Source organism: Harpia harpyja, chromosome Z, assembly GCF_026419915.1.
Source record: "Harpia harpyja isolate bHarHar1 chromosome Z, bHarHar1 primary haplotype, whole genome shotgun sequence".
NCBI classification, from domain to species: Eukaryota; Metazoa; Chordata; class Aves; order Accipitriformes; family Accipitridae; genus Harpia; species Harpia harpyja.
The window spans coordinates 8,950,104-8,972,920 of NC_068969.1; the positions used below are offsets into that span (position 1 = coordinate 8,950,104).

At 38.5% G+C, this 22,817-nt stretch overlaps 1 protein-coding gene across 2 annotated transcripts; it reads right to left on the reverse strand.

Moving 5' to 3' along the window:
• Positions 1-343: 343 nt before the first annotated feature.
• On the reverse strand, positions 344-18,085 carry CHDH (choline dehydrogenase). 2 transcript variants are annotated; one of them, XM_052776116.1, is made up of 9 exons: positions 17,981-18,085; positions 16,219-16,343; positions 12,345-13,152; positions 11,755-11,906; positions 8,040-8,169; positions 7,198-7,332; positions 5,942-6,084; positions 5,028-5,130; positions 344-4,449 (listed from the first exon to the last, which is right to left on the reverse strand). In XM_052776116.1, the coding sequence occupies exons 3-9, from the start codon at positions 13,096-13,098 to the stop codon at positions 4,031-4,033; spliced, it is 1,836 nt and encodes a 611-aa protein (XP_052632076.1). In that variant the 5' UTR covers positions 13,099-13,152; positions 16,219-16,343; positions 17,981-18,085; the 3' UTR covers positions 344-4,030. The 2 variants fall into 2 exon arrangements, with proteins under 2 accessions (XP_052632076.1, XP_052632075.1); XM_052776115.1 differs by lacking the exon at positions 17,981-18,085 and adding an exon at positions 17,471-17,558.
• Positions 18,086-22,817: the final 4,732 nt, after the last annotated feature.

The window sequence follows — 22,817 nt, forward strand, 5'->3', positions numbered from 1 at the left end:
AACATTAAAAAAAAACCAAGGAAAAAATCCCAGACCAGGTTACTTAGCTGGATGGACTTTTGACAGCACATCAAATTCAGCAGATTGAGCTGAATGACAATTTTTTTAATTAATCGTTTATCCAAGGAGACAGAAAACAATATGCTGACTTCACTGTATTTTCTTGCTAGTATAGTTAGTCCTTAGTTTTCAATAGTCGCATGAGAGACTCTTTGGGCAGATATGCTATCCTATGAGAAAACAGTCCTCACAAAAAAAAAATGATGAAGGAGATTTAGTTGCAAACCATGTCCTATATAGCGAATTGTTTAAGGGAGAACATTATATATATGGATACATAGAATAGCTGTTCAATCTTATTACAGAAGTATATGGAAAAAAGTAATCAATGCATGCACAATTACACGGTAAATGGCACCCTTAAAATACTGCCAGTCATAGTAATTACTCAATACAGAAAAACTGGAAGTTATCTGAACAATTAAAGCATATTTCATGATTTTCCAGATTTATTTATATATGTATATAATGACAGAAAACATTAGTAAGGAATTAAACATTGCTAAGACTTTTACAGTGAAGGAAATTCACTGAAAAAGTGAATATATAAAATATATTCCTATTTGAACAGTGTCTTTTTTTGGAGCTTGGATGACAGAATAACAGAGACTAAAAATTATACTGTAATAAGATATGCTTGTGTTCTCTCTACAATAACTCTTCATTTTAACTATAACTAAAAAAAAATGTGTAAGTGCTTTTATTATTCCTCAAAATATGTTTCTATATTTATTTTATAGAAAATGCATGTTCTGAGCCCACTTTCCAGTTTTCCAGTGTATATATAGCTGCCTTGTCTGATTTCAATTAGTCTGCAACCAAATATTTGGAAAGGATTTTAAGATGCAGAAACATCAAAAGTTCTGGTGTACAAAACCTTGAGTGGCCTTACATAAATGAAATATAATGTAGTTTTACATACACAGCTATTTTCTGCTGCTTTTAACAGCACTTCTCATACTAAGGCAACTTGAACTGAAACGTGTATGAAAGAAACATTTTTGGTTACTTTTCTTTCTTAATCTCATTGTCCCCAGCCACAGACCTCCAACTGTGTCTGAAGCATCTGCATCAAGCTATTACCATGGAAACGCTGGTGTTCTCACTCGCACTACCGCTGCTGGTTCAAGCCATGCTGGCAGGTCTAGTAACTTCCAAATTCTTACATCAAACAGCTTTTACAGTTAACTGGTTTTGAATACATAATGTAATATCTGTGCACTTATAGGAAAATTTGTATCTGGGTAGAACTGGGAATAATATTCAGTTATACACTGTATTATTTAGTTAAATAAGTTAAACTCTGGAATTATCAGCCTGCGTTCAGCAATCCTATAAGGTGTAGAAGATGGTTAATTTTAGCTAGCAGACTGCCAGTGCTCCACAGAGCATGTTAGAATATCTTGTACCTGTTCTAAATATCCCTTAGCAGATTGACTCTGCTAGAAGTAAGAACAATTTTAACAGGAATTCAATATCAGCAACCAGATAGAATGCAGGAGAAACTAATGGTAGCTTGATGCTACCTAAAGATTTCCCCAGGGCAACAAAACTTCCAAATACCTGAGCCATTTTTTTAGCACTGTATCAAAGGAATGGCATGAAGGAGCCTCAACATTCTATAGCAGTGAGGCCTAAATTAATGAAGCAACTACGGTTCACAGCAATGAAAACATTTAAGTGTTTAGGAGGGGAGGAATCTGGAAGGTATCTTATGTATGTTTAGAACTGCAAGAAATGTTTCAGAAATGCCCAGTTATCTGATTGCACAATGCAGCAATGTGTACCTGAACATAAGATACACATGCAGTTTGGCATGTATATCTAACCTTGCTATTTCCTCATCTTTTTAGAGCTTGACATAATGGCAGAGGATAGCTCTGTGCGTGTTCAGTAATAAGTTATGTAAGACAGTGGCTAGTTAATCCTCTGCAGTTGCATAATAACAATTCCCATCTTGCATGCCTGGAGTGGAAACCCATGTTTTAAATCTGCAAATGCAGGAACTTCAGTATTCTGTCTTTCCGAATTGCTTCCCCTCTCAACTGCATAGGACTGTGGTAAGTCTCACCAGTATATATTACTCTGAGTATCCTAATACTTTGTATTCCACATGACATGAATACACCTACTGAATACCTTTAAATGAAAATCTCAAAAGCACAGGTGCTGAATAAAAATTATTTGCCATAAAATGTACACCATCCACAGTTCGTGCTTTCCTTAAACGCACAGTTGCATCAGATGAGTTGTCTTATTAACACAGCTAATCAATCACCTATGACTTAAAATATTCTTGCTCTTCCTCTCATTCCAAAAGAATGCATTACATACATAGAAAGGGTTTACCTGTCTCCTTTTAGAGCAGAGTTCACTGCTATCATCTTCCATCTTCAGTATTTTTGTTTGTTTTTATGCAGATACTCTAATGAATTAAGTCCTTTCCCTCAGTTAGCAGCAGGGCTTCCAACCACTGCCTTACAGCCAGCAGCACCAGGTAGAAGTATCTGCCTTAAACATCTGCAGTTGTCCCTCTAGCCAACATCTGAGTCAGCAAGTTTTTTTACAATCTGCTCAAATGGTGTAAAATTCCATTTTTTTCTGCAAAAAAAGTATTCTGTTTACCACAAGTCTTGAGCAATCTTAGGCTACAGAAGCTTTTACTTTATAACTTAACAGCTGCTTAGTCAGAAGTTATTTTGGAATACTTAATAAATCCAAACAATTCAATGGATTCAATTTCATTCCATGAGTTCAGTTTCTTTACGTTTGTTTTTTTTTTTTAAAAATCAGTACCTGAAAGTTAGATTGACACAGAAAGGAGCCATGAAAGATCATGTATCTTGCTTTACACATCTGAAGATAGTAAAACAAAGATTTAAGTCCTAACTAAAATATAGCATTGATTCACTAAGTTACTTGCCTTGTAATTTAAAAAGATCTCTTCCTATATCATCAATATCTGACCTTATGCAGTTATTTTGAGTAACCTTTCATTTTAAATTTATCTTGGCTGTAGTTTTTTTTTAATAAAATTTGAGTGATAGTAAGGCACTGTTCAGAATATTTGCTGAGAAGTATCTTTTCCAAACACTCATCTTTGACCAAGGACCAGTAACTTTAAGGATGTTATAGGAAGTGCAGACCTCTTAACTGTGCTAACTGATAAAGTGGTACAACTAAATCAGTTTAAAATGTGAAGTGAATTCTACTGAGCTTCTTGTGAAAAAAGCAAGGAGAAAGACCAGTATACTTTTATAAATATCAGCTCCTGTTCTGCATTTTTTAGAAAAATAAGTTTCTGATAAATACAATGTATGTCTTCTTTCTGAATACTACATATACAGTTAAGGCTACCAAGTATGGTGAATTTTCAGTGAGGATTTGTAAACTGTGCATTCTTCTCATAAAAACCCCACATTTGACAAATTCCGAACACACGCAGGTTCCTCTCTCTGTCCTATGAATTCAGATGTGAACCACTTTGGCCTATGAATATGAAACTGCACAAATGCTTACATTTACTTACTCATTCTTTGCAGGATGTGGGGATTACTGACTAGCTGTTATCCTGGGTAACACCCACAGCAGTTAAAATCCTTCCTTTAAATAACAAGGCATACTGTAATGATTTTCAAAACACACATTACTCTCTTCCATTCCTCATGCAATTGCACAGTATTTCTGGCTTATGTGCACAACTGTCTTGTCAGTTAGAAATAGCTTCTCTTCAACAAAAAATTTGAATTGTACCACAAAAGGTCATGTTTAACTAAAATAAGCAGCTTAAGCCAACTGATTAAAAAAATGAATAGGTAGTCTAACATAAGAGAATGGTTCAAATTAATGTTATTTTAATGCAATATGTTGTTTTGCATGGTATTTATTTTGTTGGCATGTTCAGTGTGAGATACCAACATGCTGATGAAAGCCTAAGTAGCAAAAGATGTGAAAGGATGAGAACATTTGTTTATCTCTGTGTTTCCAAGGTCTTGGGCTTATATACAGGAACATTTTTCTCCTGAAGCGATGGGAGGCCCTTAATTATATCTGCAGCTTTCTCTGCTATCATAATAGTTGGGGCATTCAAATTTCCACTGACAACACTGGGCATTATTGAAGCATCTACTACTCTCAAGTTTTCAACTCCAATTACTTTTGTTTGGGGATCAACTACAGCAGTGCTATCTGAAGGCTGACCCATTTTACAGGTGCAGGAAGGATGATAAGCACTATCAGCCTTCTGCCTTATGAAAGCATCTATTTCTTTGTCAGACTGAACATGGTTTCCTGGTTGAATTTCAGGCCCACGAAATTTTTCAAAAGCTTTCTGAGCAAAGATCTCTCTGGTCAACTTGACACACTGGCGGAATTCCCAAATATCTCTTTCTGTATGAAAAGAAAATAAGAAAACTGTAAGTACACCATTAATTTAATAATAAATACAGAGTGCATAACAGAAAAAAATAGTATCAAAGAAAAAAGAGGAGGGAAAGTCTCTCACTTATTGCTGAAAGCTGTAATGAAGTAGGGTATTTTCCAAAATCACAGATGTTTACATTCACTGTGAACAAAGCTGTCACTTATATTGCACAATCCCAAAAGGGAATAGATGAGCTATGAAGAATTGCTCTTTATTTCACCATACCCACTGTCTAGCCAAGGACATGAGTCTCAGCACAAAGAAGCAAACCAGATCCATTCCTTCACAAGCAGAGGAGGGGATGAAATGAACAGCATGATGCAGCAAACGCTAAGAACCCTGACTGCATCCCCAACAGGAAATTCTTTTTAGTTTATACAGTGCTTTGCACAATGGCCTCTTTTGATACTGACTTTTATAAATGAGAAATAAATAACAATGCACCAAACACCACTTCTGAACTGGTCTTGAGTAGATATGAAAATCTGCTACTGAAACAGGCAGGAAATAAGTTGACATCAGAGCAAGGAGAGGCTGCATTTACCTGTTGACATATAGTTAGGCTCAATGATAGGATGGTCATTTGGGTCTGTACTCTTCAGCTTTAGCCAGCCCACACTCATGCTCCTCATGGGTCCCACGTGGACCTGCAACACTCATGCTAGATTCATGACACAATCCCACCAGACGTATTTCCAAATTCAGTATGAATTTTTTTTTGCAAGCTGGATGGTCTTTACAAATTAAGCGAATGTAAACGTTAAAGGGAGACAATGGGAAATGCCATTGAACATTTTTCCATTTTATACAAATTTTTTGTAAATATGATATTCCATAAGTGGAAGGGAATATACCTGTCTCACCATCTCACAGCTCTTCTTTTAATTTAAAATACAACCATTCCAATTTAGCAATAGCAGAGCATTCTAATACAATCAGCATGCAGACCAAATTACTATCATCACTGAAGAAAAGAGATTAGCAAGAAGAAACAGTGACAGTTCCCCAGCATTAGCACAGACTTTTGGATCAAGATCATAGTCTAAAATGGGGCTTAGATTTGTGCTAATGAATAAATGAGCGGCCTCAAACATTCTCGCTTAAACCTCTGCCTAAACTGCAGTGGAACAGGGGACACTTTGTTTTAGTTTTGTACAGCATCTAGCACAATGGCATGCTGATCAATAGCACTATGGCACTTCAGTAGTGCAAATACTTGAACAGTAGTTCAATGCTTGCCTACTTTCCCAGAGATAAAAAGTAACATAATTTTGGTAGCAATCTCAGATAACAAGCTCATCGTTTCTCCCCAATGTAGGAGGTTAAGCCAGCTCTTTTGTATTATAGTGAACAAAGTATTTTTCAGTATATAGCCAAATTATCATATTTATAATAGAGCGTAAGCCTCCTTGCTAATTGCTACAGAACATTACTGGAATATGTTCTTCAACAACTCACCTGGTAAGCTTCCATTGTGGAAGCAACCCGGCCATGATCAATCACCTGAGAAGGGAGAAAGTGGAACTGAATGTCGGGGTGAGGAACCCCTGGTTCACTTCGAATAAACCCACCAGATTCTAAGTGGGCAGTGGCTCCCTCACCTGGAGAGTGTAAATGAGAGAGAAAATGCCATTAAAAGACCTCAGAAAAGCAAGAAATCCACTTCTTAACCCTTGGTTTCACTACTATGAATAATTTATATATACAGTGGCGATTGCAAGGAACACAAATCCATTATGAATAACTTGTAGTTTAAGCAATATGCACCACTTTTTAATTGCAAGATAAATGTAAATATGCATAACTTCGGAAATCCCACTTATTTGAGGGTGGGATGTTACAGTTATCTCACTGTAACTAGCAGGCCTAGAGTCTAACTTCAGAGGCAGATTTGGTCCCAGGATCCTAACAGGTGTAGAGGGAACTGACTACAGCATCCTGATATTACTGCACTGCACGCTCCATGACGTGCAGTATAGTTATCCTATCAGTCACATGTAGGAGGCAGAGCCATCCACAGTACCTACCCTGAAGGGGAAAGATGAAGAGCCTGCAATGCCCCTCATGTTATTTTCACAGCCATTTAAAACCCTAAGTTAGCCCTCAATATTTATTTGCATGGTAAAAAGCCACATATACCCAGTGTAAGTTGTCAAATACTAACATTTTACTGATTTCAAGGATTACTTTCACAGCTTCTTTTTAAGGTACAACTTAAGCTGGGTTACTGTAAAATGAGTGTGTTATTTTAACAAAAGTCACTTCTGCTTTACGTGGAAGCCTAAGGGGTTCTGACCAGAGCAACAAACTAATTCTTTTGGGGCAATTATACAGAAAACTTAATTCAGTTCAACAATATGTTTTTGTTGACACGATTTCTATTTCAAACAGAATTTTTTCTTCATTTTTTACAACATCTTTTCTCAGTAGCACCGAGATTTTTAAATGTAGAATTTTTCTAGAAATGAAATATAAAAATGTTAAAAAACAGTGTATAAAACCCACCCTTGTTACCTAAGATATAATAACTGTTTCAAAATATTCTGATTTAGAAAAAAAATAAATAGTTCAAGTCCATCTGCAAGCTCCAGCTATTTTCAAGAATATGAAAAAAATTATACATGAAGGCTCCCAGACTTTGAAATTCATGGATAAAAGGCTGTAATAATTGTAAATCAATCAATGGTAGAATGATTGCATACTTTGTTTCATACCTGTAAACTTCCAAAGCCATTCTAGACCAATCCTCACCATATTAACTGGCTTTTGTGCATTATATAGAGTAATAGGTTTGGTGCACTTTTGCTGGATGTACACTTCTAAATGATCTTGAAGGTTCTGGCCTACTCCTGGGGGAGAGTAGAAAGGGGGAGGAGGGAGAAGAAAGGAAAAAAAAAGTTATTCCACATGGAACAATTATACACAACATTTGCAACCAGAAAACAGCATAAATGGGAACTAAACTAACCTCTTACAAGGGCAGTGATGACTAAGACCAAGACCATGAGTCATATCAGCCTTTTGCTCATGTCAGAATAAGGTTTTACATAAACATAGCATAACTAGAATGAAAATAGAAAGTTAAATGGCAGACATATCACTTGTTCTAAAATTGCCAGATATGACTTCTAAATACAGTACTAGCTTTTCTGGTTTTAAGGAAAAGTTCATGTTATTCCTTCTATCTTTGAATAGATATGACAGTGGGAGTTTATACAATCTGTTGTGGATCAAAACTCATTCAAAATTCTAAATTCTAAGTATGCTGCTTTACTTAAAAAGTACACAGTGGTATTTTTCAGAAAGGTATTTTTCACTATCAAATGCAGTGAAGAAAGTGTAGGAGTTTATTGCTCAGTTCTAAGATCAGTGCATGTTTCCACTGATTTTTAACACTTACTTTTTAGTCCACACAACCTGACATAAAGACAACTGAATTTCATGGATTCATTTTTACGGCTAGGCCGTAACTCAAATATATGACTACAATTTCATTTAATGGTCTTTGAATTGCAACTACAGGAAGATGTAAGGTTAAAAGAAAAAATAAAATTACCAGGAAGATGGCAAACAACAGGGATCCCCAGTTTTTTTAGATCATCTGCATTGCCAATCCCAGACAACATAAGCAGCTGTGGAGAATTTATGGCACCTCCACTTAAAATAACTTCTTTACTGGCAAAAGCCTAAAAGGAAATGAGCACAAAAGTCCTAACATTATTAAGCCTGATCTGAATGCAAGCAGCATGTCAAGAGCTTCTGTTCAGATATGCTATTCTGATCTAGATTAGACACCCTTCCCTCACATTTTTCTCATTCAAAATGTATTCCTATCTTGCCAGAAGTTTCTGCAGAGAGAAATGATCAAGCTTTCACTTTGATAATTTCTGTATTTATTCCCATGTTTACAATCCGTTCAAACTGTATGGCACACAAACATTCAGCTCAGCCAGTACCATGGCTGCCAATAAACTCCTGTGCTACTTGCCAGGAAAAAAGTACCTGTGACAATCGGATCAATCAGCTAAGTGTCTCTTCCATTTTCAATACCAGTTTGCAAATTGAAACTTCTAAGGAAGATTTTGAATTCAGAGACATACTAGCTCAAAAGTTCTCAAGAGCTTATTTTCTTAATTCAACCAAGACTAATGTTTGGTTTCTTAGCTTATTGTAGTCTTCAGATGCCCCATAACCACTAAAGCACTACTGAGAAAACTCTGACTGCAGGCATATACATAATTCTGTTTTGCTGACAGATTTTCATCAAACAATTTGAGTCTGAGCCCTGAGCTGGTCATGCTACAGGCTTCTAAACTATTCCTCTACCTTTGACTCGATTTTCTGTGCTGGATAGTTCTTTTTCTAGAACCTTCTCTGCAAGTATTTTTGGCACATCTTCTTTCCAAGGATTTCTGCCCCCAAATATCCTCATTTAGCAATACCAAAATCCTTCTCTGTGTCATTTGTATCTGGGGGCTAACTCTTCCCTGTTGCCACATCTCTTAAATTTAGGATCAGAACTACCCCCCTTAGTGCTTTTCACTGTTAAAAGGGAAAACTGTGTGGAGTAAGAAAATATTGACAGCTTCTACCTTTTCCCTTTACTCTTTGAAAGAGGACGATGTGGGTGAACCCAACCTTGTTCAGCCTGTCCCTTTCTATTCCAATAAGATGACTCATTAACACACACACATTGGATGCACTCCATCCTACCTAGTTGCACGTATGTTGCCTGTTGAAATATAAGATATCCTTTGTATACACACTGAGTTAGGTAGTCGATTACAAACTGAATAGTAATTCTTGCACATTAGAAAAAAAAGATTCAAGATTCACCTGTCCTTAAGAAAGAACAACTGTACCACAGAAGAAACAAAAAGTAAGCAACATATCTGGTATTGCTCAGCTGCATTCTCCACTTTCGTAGAATGTAAGGTGCTATTATGAGTAGCTGCTTGTTTTTATTTTAGATGAGACATTTAACTTCTAAAGCAACATTAAAAAGTGCTATTTTTTTCCTGTAGTATAGTGAAGTGTTAACAGATTAGCATGGAGTGCATATTAACTTGTAGTAATCCTGTCCTTTTTGTATGACACCTCAGCTATACAGAATGATGGTGAATGAGATTGTTGCTAGTAATAAGATCAAAATGTAGTAAGAAGATAAATTTTGATAAATTGTTTCCACACTATTTATCTGATATTGCTGATGGATAGCCAATGCTGATATTTTTTGTTCGTTATTGTTTTGCTCCAGGCAATCATTAGTATGTTAAGACTAATACACAGCATATCTGTGACTGCGGAATCAATACCTAGGTCTGCATTTTGCATGTTACACAAATATAACTTATTTATATTTTCTAGGATATACAAAGAACTGGTGCCAGTTTGTTCCAGGTAGCGTTCAAATGATGCTCATTCAACCTATGCTCACTGCAAAGTCAGCAGTGTAGTTATTCCTAGCCCATCTATAGACTTTCATTGTGCTTAAATCTAACATGCAAAGAGGAAAAACTGACTTTGAAACATTTTTATATGGGCTATTTAGGCTATGATACATTAAAAACATTCTTCCCCTTCAAATACACTTTTCTGAACTCAGAAACTCCAGGAATGTTCAGTCTACCTTCCCTACTTTTGTCAAAGGGCTTACTGGAATCCTGGGAGCTCGCCAGGACCCCAATATCTACTGAAATAACAATTAAGTCACTGGCTTGATGAATAGGTTTTGTATCATGCTTGAATCAGGTTTTGATGATCTTTTAACTCTACTGATGACTGACATAAAAGAGATCCTGCCTAAAATAGACTATAAAACCAAAAACAGTTTAATGTAAGTGATTTTCATCTTAATGTTCATAATGTAATAAAATTTTTAGCTCTTCCATCCTGACAGGTATAAAATTTTCCAGAAAGTAAAAGCAGGCAAGTCCTGCAACTTTGATGTTGGGGGCAAATACTTTGAAGGTGTACTTTTTGTGATATATGCTATAAATACATATCATTCACTGTGTATAAATCATACATGTATTAATATGTATGAAAATTCATAGCAATTAAAGAATTTTGCAGTTAAAGTCGTCCTGCGTTCAGAAAGTATTTGATCATATGTAATTAGCTTTCTGAGACTTTCTTTGACAAAATTAATCTTAATAATGGCACAAGAACACCAAGTAGAGACACTGTTTTCGCAAACATTTAATAGCTCATGAAATCAATTAAATTTTCTGGAACTTTTGGTTTACATTGTTAAAATTATTGTCATTACCAATACACTTAGAAAACAACAAATTTGTTCTGTGCATTAGAAAATGAAAGAACAGTTTATTTATATTGCCTTTTAACTTTTAGCAGGTGTTCAGTCACAGAACACTTGTCTATTGAGTCTTGTAAGCCTTATTGAACTCGAACCATCAAATTTGTACTCTCCTCTCTTTAGGATATTACTATTACACTTTTTGATTGTTTTATAATCGTTTGTGACTAAATATCTTAAGTTATTAACATATAAATACCTTTTAGGCAATTTCCTAGGTACATACTCCATAATAAGCTATAATAGTAGAGTTAAGTGAAATGAGAATGTTTCAGCTCTTACAGAAGTCAATGGATTGAAAGCTGCATAAAATGAACTGTTTATCCACAGAGTTAAGTTGTAATGGCAATTCAAGCTTCCCTCCACATGATCGCACGTTCAGTGGAAGTTGGACTGAGACTGAAAAGTATTCATTCCACAAACAACCATAAGACACGTTTCATCATTATGTTTCACCATTACTATACCAAAACTCAAGACATAATGGCAAAGTAGAAGTGAATGACTCATTATTTATCCCTTGAGCCATTCAGATTTCAGTATCTAGCTTTTACAGATTTTGCTATTCCAGAACAGCATTTTCAGAATTGTTTTTCAGAAACATCAGCATTTCAGCACACTAGTCAATATGCTGAGACAGTGCATGATTGCACCATAGGTTCCAGCCAGAAACCTTACACAACACTCTTGAGTAACATCAAGTTAAGGCTTGTCCCCTCAGTACTGAGAGATGGAAATATAATGGAGATATTAATCTCTAAATTGACACAGCTGAAATATCACCCACTGTAAAATAACTGACAAGGAATCACATACTGGAAGAGACAACATAGCATCTGAAAAGCAGACATTTTGCATATTAAAGTGTCACTTTTAATGAAAGTTTGTTTTAAAAAAAAATCAATTTTGCTTTGACTCACACCTTTCATACTGGAAAATAAAAATCTCTTACCTTTTTCCTTTGCCCATTTTTCACATACTCAACACCAATAGATTTTGTTCCTTGAAACAAGATTTTTGTTGCAAGTGTCTTCTCTGCAACTGACAAATTTGGGCGTGATATGGCTGGGTGAAGGTAAGCACTAGCTGTGCTCCATCTTTGACCTACAATGTATGTTCACATTAAACATTAAAATAGTCAGGCTCAGCATTCTCCAAGATTTTAGCCAATAACAATCAGGATGTTAACAAAGGGAAAGCCTTCATAGGGTTTATAGAGTTCAAAGCAAATGTGATTTGCTATAATAACTAAAGATTTTATTTTAACACAACAGATTTCACAATGACATTCTGAAAACCTACTCCCCCAAGCTATGAATCAAGACTTGCACGCCAATGCAATTTTCAATTAAATACACCCTAGACTGATAGCAAGCTGCTGTGAAATGAACAGGGTGTAAATACAGAGTGCCATAGCTGTTAAGTAATCCAAACAACCAAATGGCATTCAGTGCAGATTACATGTCCATATTCCAAAATGCTTTCAGAAGTACCACTGGTGGCTCAAAAATACAAATTACTTAGGACTCCTTTATGATTTACCTTGGTGTACAGTCATGTCCATCCAGCCAAATCCTTCTTGCTGATAGCCATTCATATCATCTGTGAAGGGATACCCAGCTTGCTGGGTTGCCTCCAGGAATGCATGATGAAGAGGATGGTTTGTTTTCCCTCTTGACACATACAGGGGTCCATTTCCACCTCTGTACTGATCTGGCCCCAGTTCATGTGTCTGTGCTTTCTTAAAATAGGGCAAGCAATGTTCATAGTCCCATCCTATAGCCCCTTTCCTGCTCCACTGATTATAATCTTCTGCATGCCCACGCACATACACCATAGCATTGAGAGAAGAGGACCCACCCCACACTCTTCCTCGGGGCCAGTACATAATTCGGTTATCCATATGCTTTTGTGATGTTGTGTGGTAATACCAGTTATACTTCTCATCACAGAGGTTGTAAGTTAATGCAGCAGGCATATGAATCTTCCACATCAGCCTTTTACTACCTAGAAACGTATCTTTAGGGCCTGCTTCCAAAAGTAGTACAGTACTGAGGGGGTCTTCAGTCAACCTGTTGGCTAATACGCACCCTGCTGATCCAGCTCCAACAATGACATAATTATAAGTGTTTGCCTTTTCAGAACTAAGTTGAGATGACGTACGTGAAATTTTTAATTGTTGTTCATTGATGCCCAATATGTTTTTTAATATGTGTGCTTTAAACAGAGTTCCCGTTACTTTGTGCATCTGATTCACAGGACTGCAACATTTAACTCCTTTAACTAAGTATGACATCTTTACTGATAGTATCACTCTTGCAGAATTTCTAACAAAAATCCAGGTTTTACCCTAGAAAAATAAACAAAATTCTAATTAAGATGTAAGCATTAATACAGTGCATGACCTCTAAAATGTCAGTCATTTTCAGGTAAAACTGGTATACTTTACCCATTCCCACTATCCAAAAGGTTAACAACAATGCCAATAAACCAATAAACATTTACTCTGAAACTTGCTGTCTTATTATTCTTTTAATGCAGTCTATGCACCAGTCAAGTGGCATACTATTTTGTATTATATGCAGCCTGATTTTGATTTGCTTCTTGCTCCTGAGGTAGATACATGAAGCACACTTTCAAGTATTTGCCAAAACCATAAAGGATGGAAAACTTTGCTCATCTTGTAGTCTCTATTCATCTGCCTCTAGTAGGTAAGAAATTAAGAAAACAATTTCATAAACTTCTCTGTGACAGTCAGTGATATTGCATAGCCAATTCACAACAATGGAAGTTATGAGTATGCCCACTGTAGCTTCTGCCAGACCAAATCCAGGACAATGTCTCTACAAAACACATGTGTAACAGTGAAACTCATTTTCAGCTATCCCTAAGGTGAAAAACTGCTGGGTTTTGAGGTATGTCTCCTAACATACCAAAGGCAAAATCTATTAATCTGTAGCTTTCTACCTTATTTCTAAAACTGGATCCTGCCTGAGTGCTCTGAGGATAGTTACAATCTAATACCACCAGATCCTTAGGCTGAGTAGGAATGGCAATTTTTTTACCTTCAGAAAAGCCTGTGAGACTTGCAAGCAACACAGGTTTAACTCTGTGTTGCACAGGTTCAGGTACAGGGACTAAATGCAAGATTTTCACTGCCCTTGTAAGTGTCACAGTTACCGATGCTGCTGGCCAGTCTGAAGTGTGTTTCTCTTGCTCTCTTCCCTTGAAACCATTCTTCTTGGCATAAACAATTAGTGAAAATGGATATCCTTGGGCTCTATATAGTATTTCTCCCTGGCCCATGGCTTCTATCTAAGCAGTTGCCTTGGATTCTAGGGACAGCAATTTATCCAGAGGCTGTTACGCTGTAACGCACTGCCCATCTGAAAGAGATAAGCAAGCTTTCTCCTGGCAATATATTGAATATGGCATTATGTCTGTGAAATCTAATTTTTCAGAAGTGAATTATGTTGTTAATATTGATTTTCATACATTCAAGTTTCATAGTTATCCGATATTTTGTAATATAAGCCCTATATTTTTGTAAAATGTCTGGGTTTTTTCACTAAAAGAAAACATGTCTTAATGAATCACTGAAATAATCAGCTTTTTCTTACTAAAAGGTGGAACAGAACTGTAGTCATTTTCTTAAGTGAAACTCTACAATGTACAGTTTGAGAGAGCACACACGAGCTCTTAAGGCACAACTCTGTAACAAAATTAGGTGCAGGTTCCTGATAAATGTCAGAAGCCTTCCACATACAACTGTATTTATTTACAATTTGATGTACAATCTCATATGCAAAGGTATTTTTTTTTCCTCTCAGGGAAAGGATGGGAATAAGCAGACATCTCTTACTCTTCTCTAGGAAAAACTTGTAATAGGCTGTACGAATCCTCAAACTTCTGGAAAATGAACAACCAACCATGGAGAACAGTTTGCTCTATTAAAAAAAAAATAAAAAAAAATGCAGGGGATAGGTCTGAGCCCAGGGTTCACACAGCTGATTCTCACATGGCTAATTCAAAATTGATCCCAGCTGAAGGTAGAGTTGTCTTTTACAGGTGGAGAATATTAAAGGTTCTTTCTTGGAAAGAAGGTTTAGCAATTTCCTGTGATACAGCAGAAGAGGATGCAAAGGTAGAGAGGTTTTTACTTGTCTGGGTTTTTTTTTTTTCCCAATTTGTTTGTGAGGGCTACAATTCTGAAGCACCTATGTTTAACCTGCAGAACTGATGGGTCACAGGACTTCATTTTTCAGGAAAAGAAGATTGCTGATGGGGTTAGTAGAGTATGGGCCTGGGCCCTGATAATCTGGGAAAGATACTTTGTCCCTATAATGTGAGTTGTTTCTGTTTTTTGCTGGTGGAGATTCACCATAATGAGATGAAGTGATCAACCTTACTCCTGAGGAAGTAAACCCTCAAACTTTGGTGCTACAGATGGTTAACAGTTATTATTCAGATACGTAGGGCGCACAGACTCTGGAATAAGTGCTGGCCTGCTTATTTTGGTATGCCATCAAATATTACTGTGCCTCCTAACCAGAATGCTGGCTGTTGAGCCTACAACCTACCTAGTTGTTGGCTGCAAAGAGGGTAGAGCCTGCAGAATCCCTGGAACCTTGTTTAGTCAGAGACTGACTTACTCTAGCAGTGCTGGAGGCTGTAGTGCTACAGCATAAGCAGTGGCTATTGAGCTCCTGAAAATACTATCTTAAGTGATGCTCCAAAGGCTGCATTGATGTTACAGGACTAAGTGTTTGTCTCTTGCCTTATGCCAGAACTCTAATACTGAAGTCTAGACCCTTTTAAAAGCTGGTTTGTTAAGAAGCTTCTCACATACGCAGGCTTTAAAACTCATAGACCAATTCAACCTCATATTGAAGGGGTTGGTATTGAGGACTGAGATCATCAAGTCCTGAAATCAGAACATGATGATACTTTTCTCTAAAATGATCTATGTAGTTCTATGAGGATACATGGGTTTATGACAGTTCAAGTTCTTCTAAAGAAGATAATCTTGTGGAATTTTGCAGAAGTCCCTCTTCGAACAAGAGAACATCAGTCAAGAAGCAACCTAATGCATCTTTGCTCTCAACTTTCCCTTAGTTTTATCTAGCTTTTTTTGCCAGGGAGAATTTACCACCTGTGCAGTGTTCCTAAGAACTGTATTTCAGCAAGAATGTGATTTTTCCAGTAATCGGGGGGAAAAAAAAAAATCAAGTTTTTACCCTAATAGGTAGAGTCATCTGAGGCTTTGAGATGTACTGCGGAAGCTGACCCAATTTACCCGGTAGGGAACTATAGCTTTATGGCCCGCTCTATTAAATATTGTAGTGGCTATGTCACAAAATATGTAGAAACAGGGAGGTTTACACAACATGGTTCTACTGGAATGCTCTGTACTTACCACCAACAAAAAGTTGTCTTTTGGGCCTTACTGGATATTACTGCATGTCTTTATCTGGATTCTTGCATATCATGACCTCTTTGTGAACGTGTAGTAAGATGTTCCTCAGGAATCAGTGAACAGACCTGCAGAAATGCATATGGCAGCAACATAAAATATATTCACTGTATTGCACTAGAGCTTCAAAATCTGGAGCTCATTTTTAAAAAGTCTGTATTTACAGATATTATGACTATTGAGCAGGGCCTATAAACAGTGGTCTTATAAGTGTGAGGAGAGCAGGAGCATCTCAGCAGGAAAAGTCTGTTGCTACAATTTAATGATATATCTAATTGTACACCAGGTAGGTAGAAGTGGGCAGTAGAGTTCTGAGGTTAGGTGTTTGGCACTCCTTGGAACATTTTAACACATTTCTTGAAGCAGTATCAGGCTTGCATGAGAAATAAACGCTGATGTAACCTATGGGTACCTACCATTCCAACTCTACAGGTGTTGATTTGGGGTCACAGTCTGTGAAAACAGACTTCTCTAAGGGACTGTGAAGCTGTGATAGGTGAAAAATGTGATACTTCACTTTTTTTTTTTTTTTTTTTAAGAGAGGGAGAGACAAAAAGAAATGAAAGATAGGCAAGAGGCTGCGTAAGGCATCTAAGGACTAAATTAGCTTGCCTTCTCTGTGAGAAAGCTAAGCAAAAGTGCTAGGATTCAGCCCAGGGACCTTACTCCTAGACTTCTAGATTTACAGGGTTCACAGTCCGCAATAAAGAGAGGAGGGTAGGTGTTCTGCATGCATGGGGGGGATATATTGAAAAATGGACAGTAATGAAATGGTTTTGTAAGTGGATGAGGTGGCTAATTAAAAAAGTTACAGGGCACTGGGCATCATTACTGTTAACCAACCAGAGCTGTCCCATGCTTTGATAAAACTGCAAGTAAGAGTGATCAAAATATGTACCAAGACAGTTAGGGCACCCACTGTCTGGGCTAGAAGGTGCAATTACCAGCCCAGAAAGCTAAGTCTAATGTTCCTTTTAAGTAACTGAGGTAGTATTTTTTTAATCTACTCCACCACATATATGTCAGTTTTATAGTTAGATGTTATTCCATGTTTTTCATTGCTTTGTTGTTGTTGTTGTTGTTTTACCACCCCCCACTGCAGACCGTGTACACGGTTTAAATTCATCTGCTGTGGGAGTGTTTTGGACTAACTTTCCCTCCAGTCCTCCTAGAAAAAAAAAGTTCACCCACTTACAGAAACCTTGTGGTAAGTTTCACTTCCATGGCCGAAACTGTCCGTGTACCTCACCATTTCCTGCTTTATGAACAAACGTTATCCGCCGGCCTAGGGCGTCGGGCTGCTGTAAACTCCTGCAGGTCTGCGGGCTGCCCGCGACCCTGCTCTGGGGGCGCCTACGGCGGCTCTTGCTCCGCACGAAGGCCGGGGGCCGGGGCCGGCTCCCGCCCGGCCGCCCCGAGAAGGAGGGCGACCGCGGGCCCGTCCCGGTCCCCTCCGCAGGACGGGGCACCCGCGGGCCGCGTCTCTTCCCCCTCCCGGCGGGGGAGGCCTGTGCCTCCTTCGGAGCCGCTTGGGCGTGTGGGGGGCTGCGACCGGCGGTGGAGCAGAGAGGGCCGCGCTGCCGAGCGCCGGCAGCCGCCGCCCGCCCCTGTCCCGCCGCGGCCTCGCTCCCGCCTCCCGCCCTCTCCCGGCTCCCAGGAACTCCCCTCAGAGCCTCCTCAGCCCTCCGGCTGCGGCCCCACTCACTCGCACGCCCCGCGCGGGAAGCCCCGGCGGCGCCGCTCGTCCCAGCTCCCCAGCGCGGAGAACGGGGACGGTCCCTGCGAGGCGCTGGGGCCGGCGGCGGGAGGGCGCGGAGCAGAGGGCGGGCGGCGCCGGGGCCCCCGCGCTCGGGACTGGTCCCGGCAGGGGGAGAGGTCCGGGGGGGGAGGCAGGGCCCGGAGAGCGGGTGCGACTTCCCGCAGGAATGCACCCTTTGGCCTCCGGGAAGGATGTGTCAGAGCGACTTCGTGCTGTTTCGAAACCGGGCGGAGCGGCAGCGGGCCGAAGGTCGCCGCCTTCCCCCCCACGCCGCTGGGGCAGCGCTCCGCCCGCCGCGCCTCGGCGGTCCCTCAGGGGCGGTGGTGGGTGGGTGAGCCCGCGGGCGGCGTGCTCGAGGGCTGCGCTCGACAGCTGGGCTGGGGTTTGCAACGCGAGTCTTCGGCTGTGAGCCTTAGCTGGGTGGCGCGTATTTGGAAGAGAACGCGCTCCCTTGGAAGCGAGCAGAGGGTACCATGAGTTGTCCCACCTCGTCCGTCGGTGTTAAATGGCTCGTTACCTCAGCAATAGCGACCAGTCGTTTCTAGTAGTCACCATTGATAAGTGTGTGTTCAACAGTAATTCTCGGCAGTATCCCACTGGGTAGCCAAAAGTACTAAAAATACCACAGGGCCTTCGTAACCGTCATGTGACTTTATTTTCTGTTGGCTTTGTCCTCTAAGTATCTTCAGTATATCCTACTTTTAGTGCGTGTTCATTGTAGGCTAAACCGCATCAACGTGTGGGGGTGGGGTGAAGATCCCATGAAATTCCTTGGGAAAAGGCCGAGGATCGGTATTGTGTGAAGAGTCAGTGCCGCTGCTCATCTGGGCTGCTGGAGAATGAACCCAAGAGTCTTGGTTTTCCCGTTCAGGCGGTCATGGTAGAATAACGATGATATAATGAAGACTAATAAAGATAACTGTTGTGAGAACTTACTCCAGACATCTGTAATGATGACAGACTCTGCTACAACACCTTTGATATTGCTTGTAGGTGCTAATTATTTTCCCAAGTCCTTCCTTATCGCTCTGGTTGGAATGTATTGGATGATTAATAATTTTCTGGGATAATTGCTTGTTAATGGTTTTGCTCTTACTTAGATAAGCAGAAAATAATGGAAGGTCTCTGGGTGGTTGTTTATTCGTACTTAGGCACTGAACTGTGAATTTCTGAATAATTATTCATTAATGGAAAAGAGTAATTGTGCCCTGTGGAACTGTGAGTAAATGTTTAGTTGATATAAGTGGTCTTTAGTATACGTGGTGATTAAGAATGCTTGACACCAAGCTGATGGGTGTTTGCAGTATGTTTGGATATTTTCTTACACCTTCAATGCTTTTATTCAGTAAGCAAATAAAAATACTGTAGAAAATATGCATTCAACGTGTATAAGAATATACAAAGAACATATAAAAATATGCATGAACTATATACATTTAAGAACTATTCTATTTCTTTTCAGTGAATAGTGGGGTTTTGATCCCTGCTTGTATAACACCAGCTGCAGTGGAGTCCTGGTCCCTTGCTAGAGCTCTTAGGAACACTCTGACAACACTAATAAGAATCAATAATTATTTTTGGTATCCTACAGGGAAGAAAAAAAAAAAAAGGATTTGTTAATTTGTTAATTCCTTCAATTTTTGAGTTCTGCCCATAAAATGTGGCTGAAGCAAGGCTTGAAAGGGTAGGCTGAATTACTTGTGTGTAACCCTGACTTTCGTGTGGAACAGACGCCCAAGCACCAGTCTCCAGAGCTGACAATTAGGATCTTATGGCAACTGGTTTTCTGTTTTTCTGTTAGAAGTAGGAGAACAGGATGGATTCTGCTATATGCATTACTATAGTTGATTCATACTATGTCTAAACTCTTGGAAAGTCAATAAACCAATACATGAATTAGCAGCGCGGAGGTTAGTGGAATTTTAGTATCAATATTGTTTGTGGCACAGTATGTTTAAATTATGGTTTTGGGAAAGCAGAGCCCTTAAGTGTGCGTGGATGACCATTGTTTGTTTAAACAGTACTGCTTCGGAAGATCAGTTACAGGAACATCAAAGGTACTAACTTGTACTGACTATAATCTTATGTTCAATGAACTATCAGCTCCGGACACCACTTATGTGATGGGTAGGTTTATTTTCTAAAGGGTCTTTTCAGTTTAATTTTTAAAATCTTCATCAACATTTGAAATAATTGTGAAAGAGGAGGTGTCTTAAACTATTTTATCTCATTATAGAGTTTCTTCCCTACAGATTTATCTTCTCGTTGGGGTAGTCAGTGGCCCATACGTTCCATTAACCTGTTTTTCAGACGTTGATGACAAAATGTTCTATAGGGAAATTTTGAAACATTTTACTAGGAAAAAAGCATAGAAACATCTATGTTTGAGATTATAGTTCAAAGACAAAAGAAAAAATGAATTATTATGTAAAGTGGGTGTAACTTTCATGTTTTGCCATTAGGAATAATAAGTTAATTATTAAAGACACTGTAAATGCGGTCACAACAGGAAAAAGTGAATTAATAAGTACACATTTCTCAGGAATAAAATAATATAGGAAAACAGAAAAGAACAAAAAACAATGAAGAGGGGTGGATGGGTCCACATGCTAAATTTTTGTGGTCCTAATTCTTGAAAGTAGATTAACATATATCAGGATTATCTTCAGTGTCAGAAACTTAAAGAAAAGCAGGACATTATCTTTTTTACGCTACAAGCTACAAAAGCTCTGATTGAAGTAGACAAGAAACAAAAGTGAGTTTGCTGTATTGTGTATACGGATACACTAGGCTTAGTGACTGTTCAGCATTTTCTGCAATTTAACCTGCTCCACTTTTGGTACATTTTCTTTTCTTGCAGCTAATACTAACAACTTGTACTAATTTCCACTCTAGTTTATACAAGAAAGTATCTTCAGCTATTAATAACTTGAGAGGACTATAAAAGAAAACAGAGTTGATTTTTAAATATTACTGTTCTGTTTAGCAGAGCACCAAATGTAACAAGCATCCGTTACTGTTTAAATATGCAAAGCAGCAGTTATATGTAAGTCCTTAATGAATTGTTAGAATCAAGGCCAATGCTTCTCACTTGCGATGTTTTTAAGGTTAGCTAGTGGAAGAATTTGAGTGGAATGTTTTCTAGAGATTAATTCAGAATCTGTCACCTTAAGCAAAAAAAAAAAAAATCATGACCCACTTTTGAAAGTCATGATAATCATGTATGTTCTTCCCTTCTCACATTAAGAAAATGGTAGTTAAAAATTCTGTCACTTTTTTTCTAGCCAGTCTTTTTATTGAAACTTTTCTTATTGTATGCAAGGGAAGACTTCAGGCTGGAAAGCCAAACTTCAGTCCACAAAGTTGTGCCTGTTGCTGTTTGGCTGTTCAAAGATGAAAATTCCTCAACTCACTCCTCATAGAAGTGAACTCCAAGATTTCACGAGTCTTTTAAAACCCCACACATCTTAATTTTTCCCACTTTAATCCTACGTTTCCTGTACCAAGGCTATAAAATAAAAGTGGAGAGAAAACAGCGAATATTCTAGAAGTGCAATGCATTATTTCTCTGCGTGACACTTTCCCATGTCTTTTAAATAAATGTTTGTGAACTACAGAGATTTTCAGTTATGAGTATTTTTGCAGCACCTTGATGAAAGCAAGAAAAAAAATCTTTAAGGTGAACTTCTGCGTAGTGTAGCACAATAGTCGTATTTAGAAGTATTAAAAATCAGTTCTCATGTTCAAAACACTTTAAAACTTTATTTTAGTTTCATTCTACAGTCTATCAACCATATAATTAAAAGTATCCAGCAATTGCAATAAGGGCAATTAGAAATAGTTATTAGAATCAGCTGCTCAAAGAGCCGTTCCCTCATGAAGGAATTGTCTGCCTGAGAGTCTAGGAGTTTTCCCCCAGCTTTCCTATGTTTCTACCTCCTGATGCCCAATGATGACTCCTTTGTTGAGATGTTGGCTTGAAAAAGAGGATTGATGAAGCAATAGAGTAATTTCAGCAGTTAAGCAGGGGCAGATCTGAGTGAACACAGGAAGAATTTTGTGCTAGTTTTGAATACGGAAAACGGAGGAGTTTCCCACTTTATTGCAAGGGCTCCTCCTGCAGGTATCCAGTATTTCATGGGTTTGTTGACAATATTTACAAATTGGCGATGCTGCCTTATCCTTGGCTGCGCAGAGGATTAGCCATTCCGTCCTTGGCTCAGGAAGCTAGCATCTGATCTCTTCTGTCACTTTGTCCCATCATTATCATCTGAATCTTTTTAGTATTCTTCTGTTGCTTTACTCCAGTACCATCATCACCCATTTCCTGGCATGCAGTGTCCTGCTGCACACTGACATTTTATTTATTTTTTTTTAACAGGGTGTCCATTATTCCTTTCGGTGTCCATTTTCTAGAACTGCCCTGTTTGGACATCCCAAACCAGCATGCAGGCAGGGATCCTGTCTTGTTGAGTTAATCCTACTTGTAAGCATACAACAGAAGGGCACCCATCTCTCTTTAGCCATGTTGACAGTAGAGGAAAAATGTAAGACATTCTGTAACAAATTTCCATGAGACATGCTCAAAAAATACCCTTGTGTGACCAGAATAAGTATAATCGTGAGAGCTAAAAATAAATATTGGATATACATGTGTACATCCAAGGCCTATATGTGGTTGACGTATTGTGTTGTTGACCTAATCATACAAAATTTAACCTTCTGTGCCTAATTATTTGAATCTTGGCATGCTGACCTTATATAGCATGGGCCTATTTGTTAG

Bases quoted from the DNA above. Each gene is read 5' to 3' on its own strand.
- CHDH (XM_052776116.1), bottom strand. From the start codon at position 13,098: ATGTCATACTTAGTTAAAGGAGTTAAATGTTGCAGTCCTGTGAATCAG. The intron at 8,170-11,754 runs GTAAGAGATTTT...ATTTCCTTTTAG, and splicing joins AAAATGGGCAAAGGAAAAAG to GCTTTTGCCAGTAAAGAAGT. The intron at 7,333-8,039 runs GTAATTTTATTT...ACTCTCCCCCAG, and splicing joins TGTTGTTTGCCATCTTCCTG to GAGTAGGCCAGAACCTTCAA.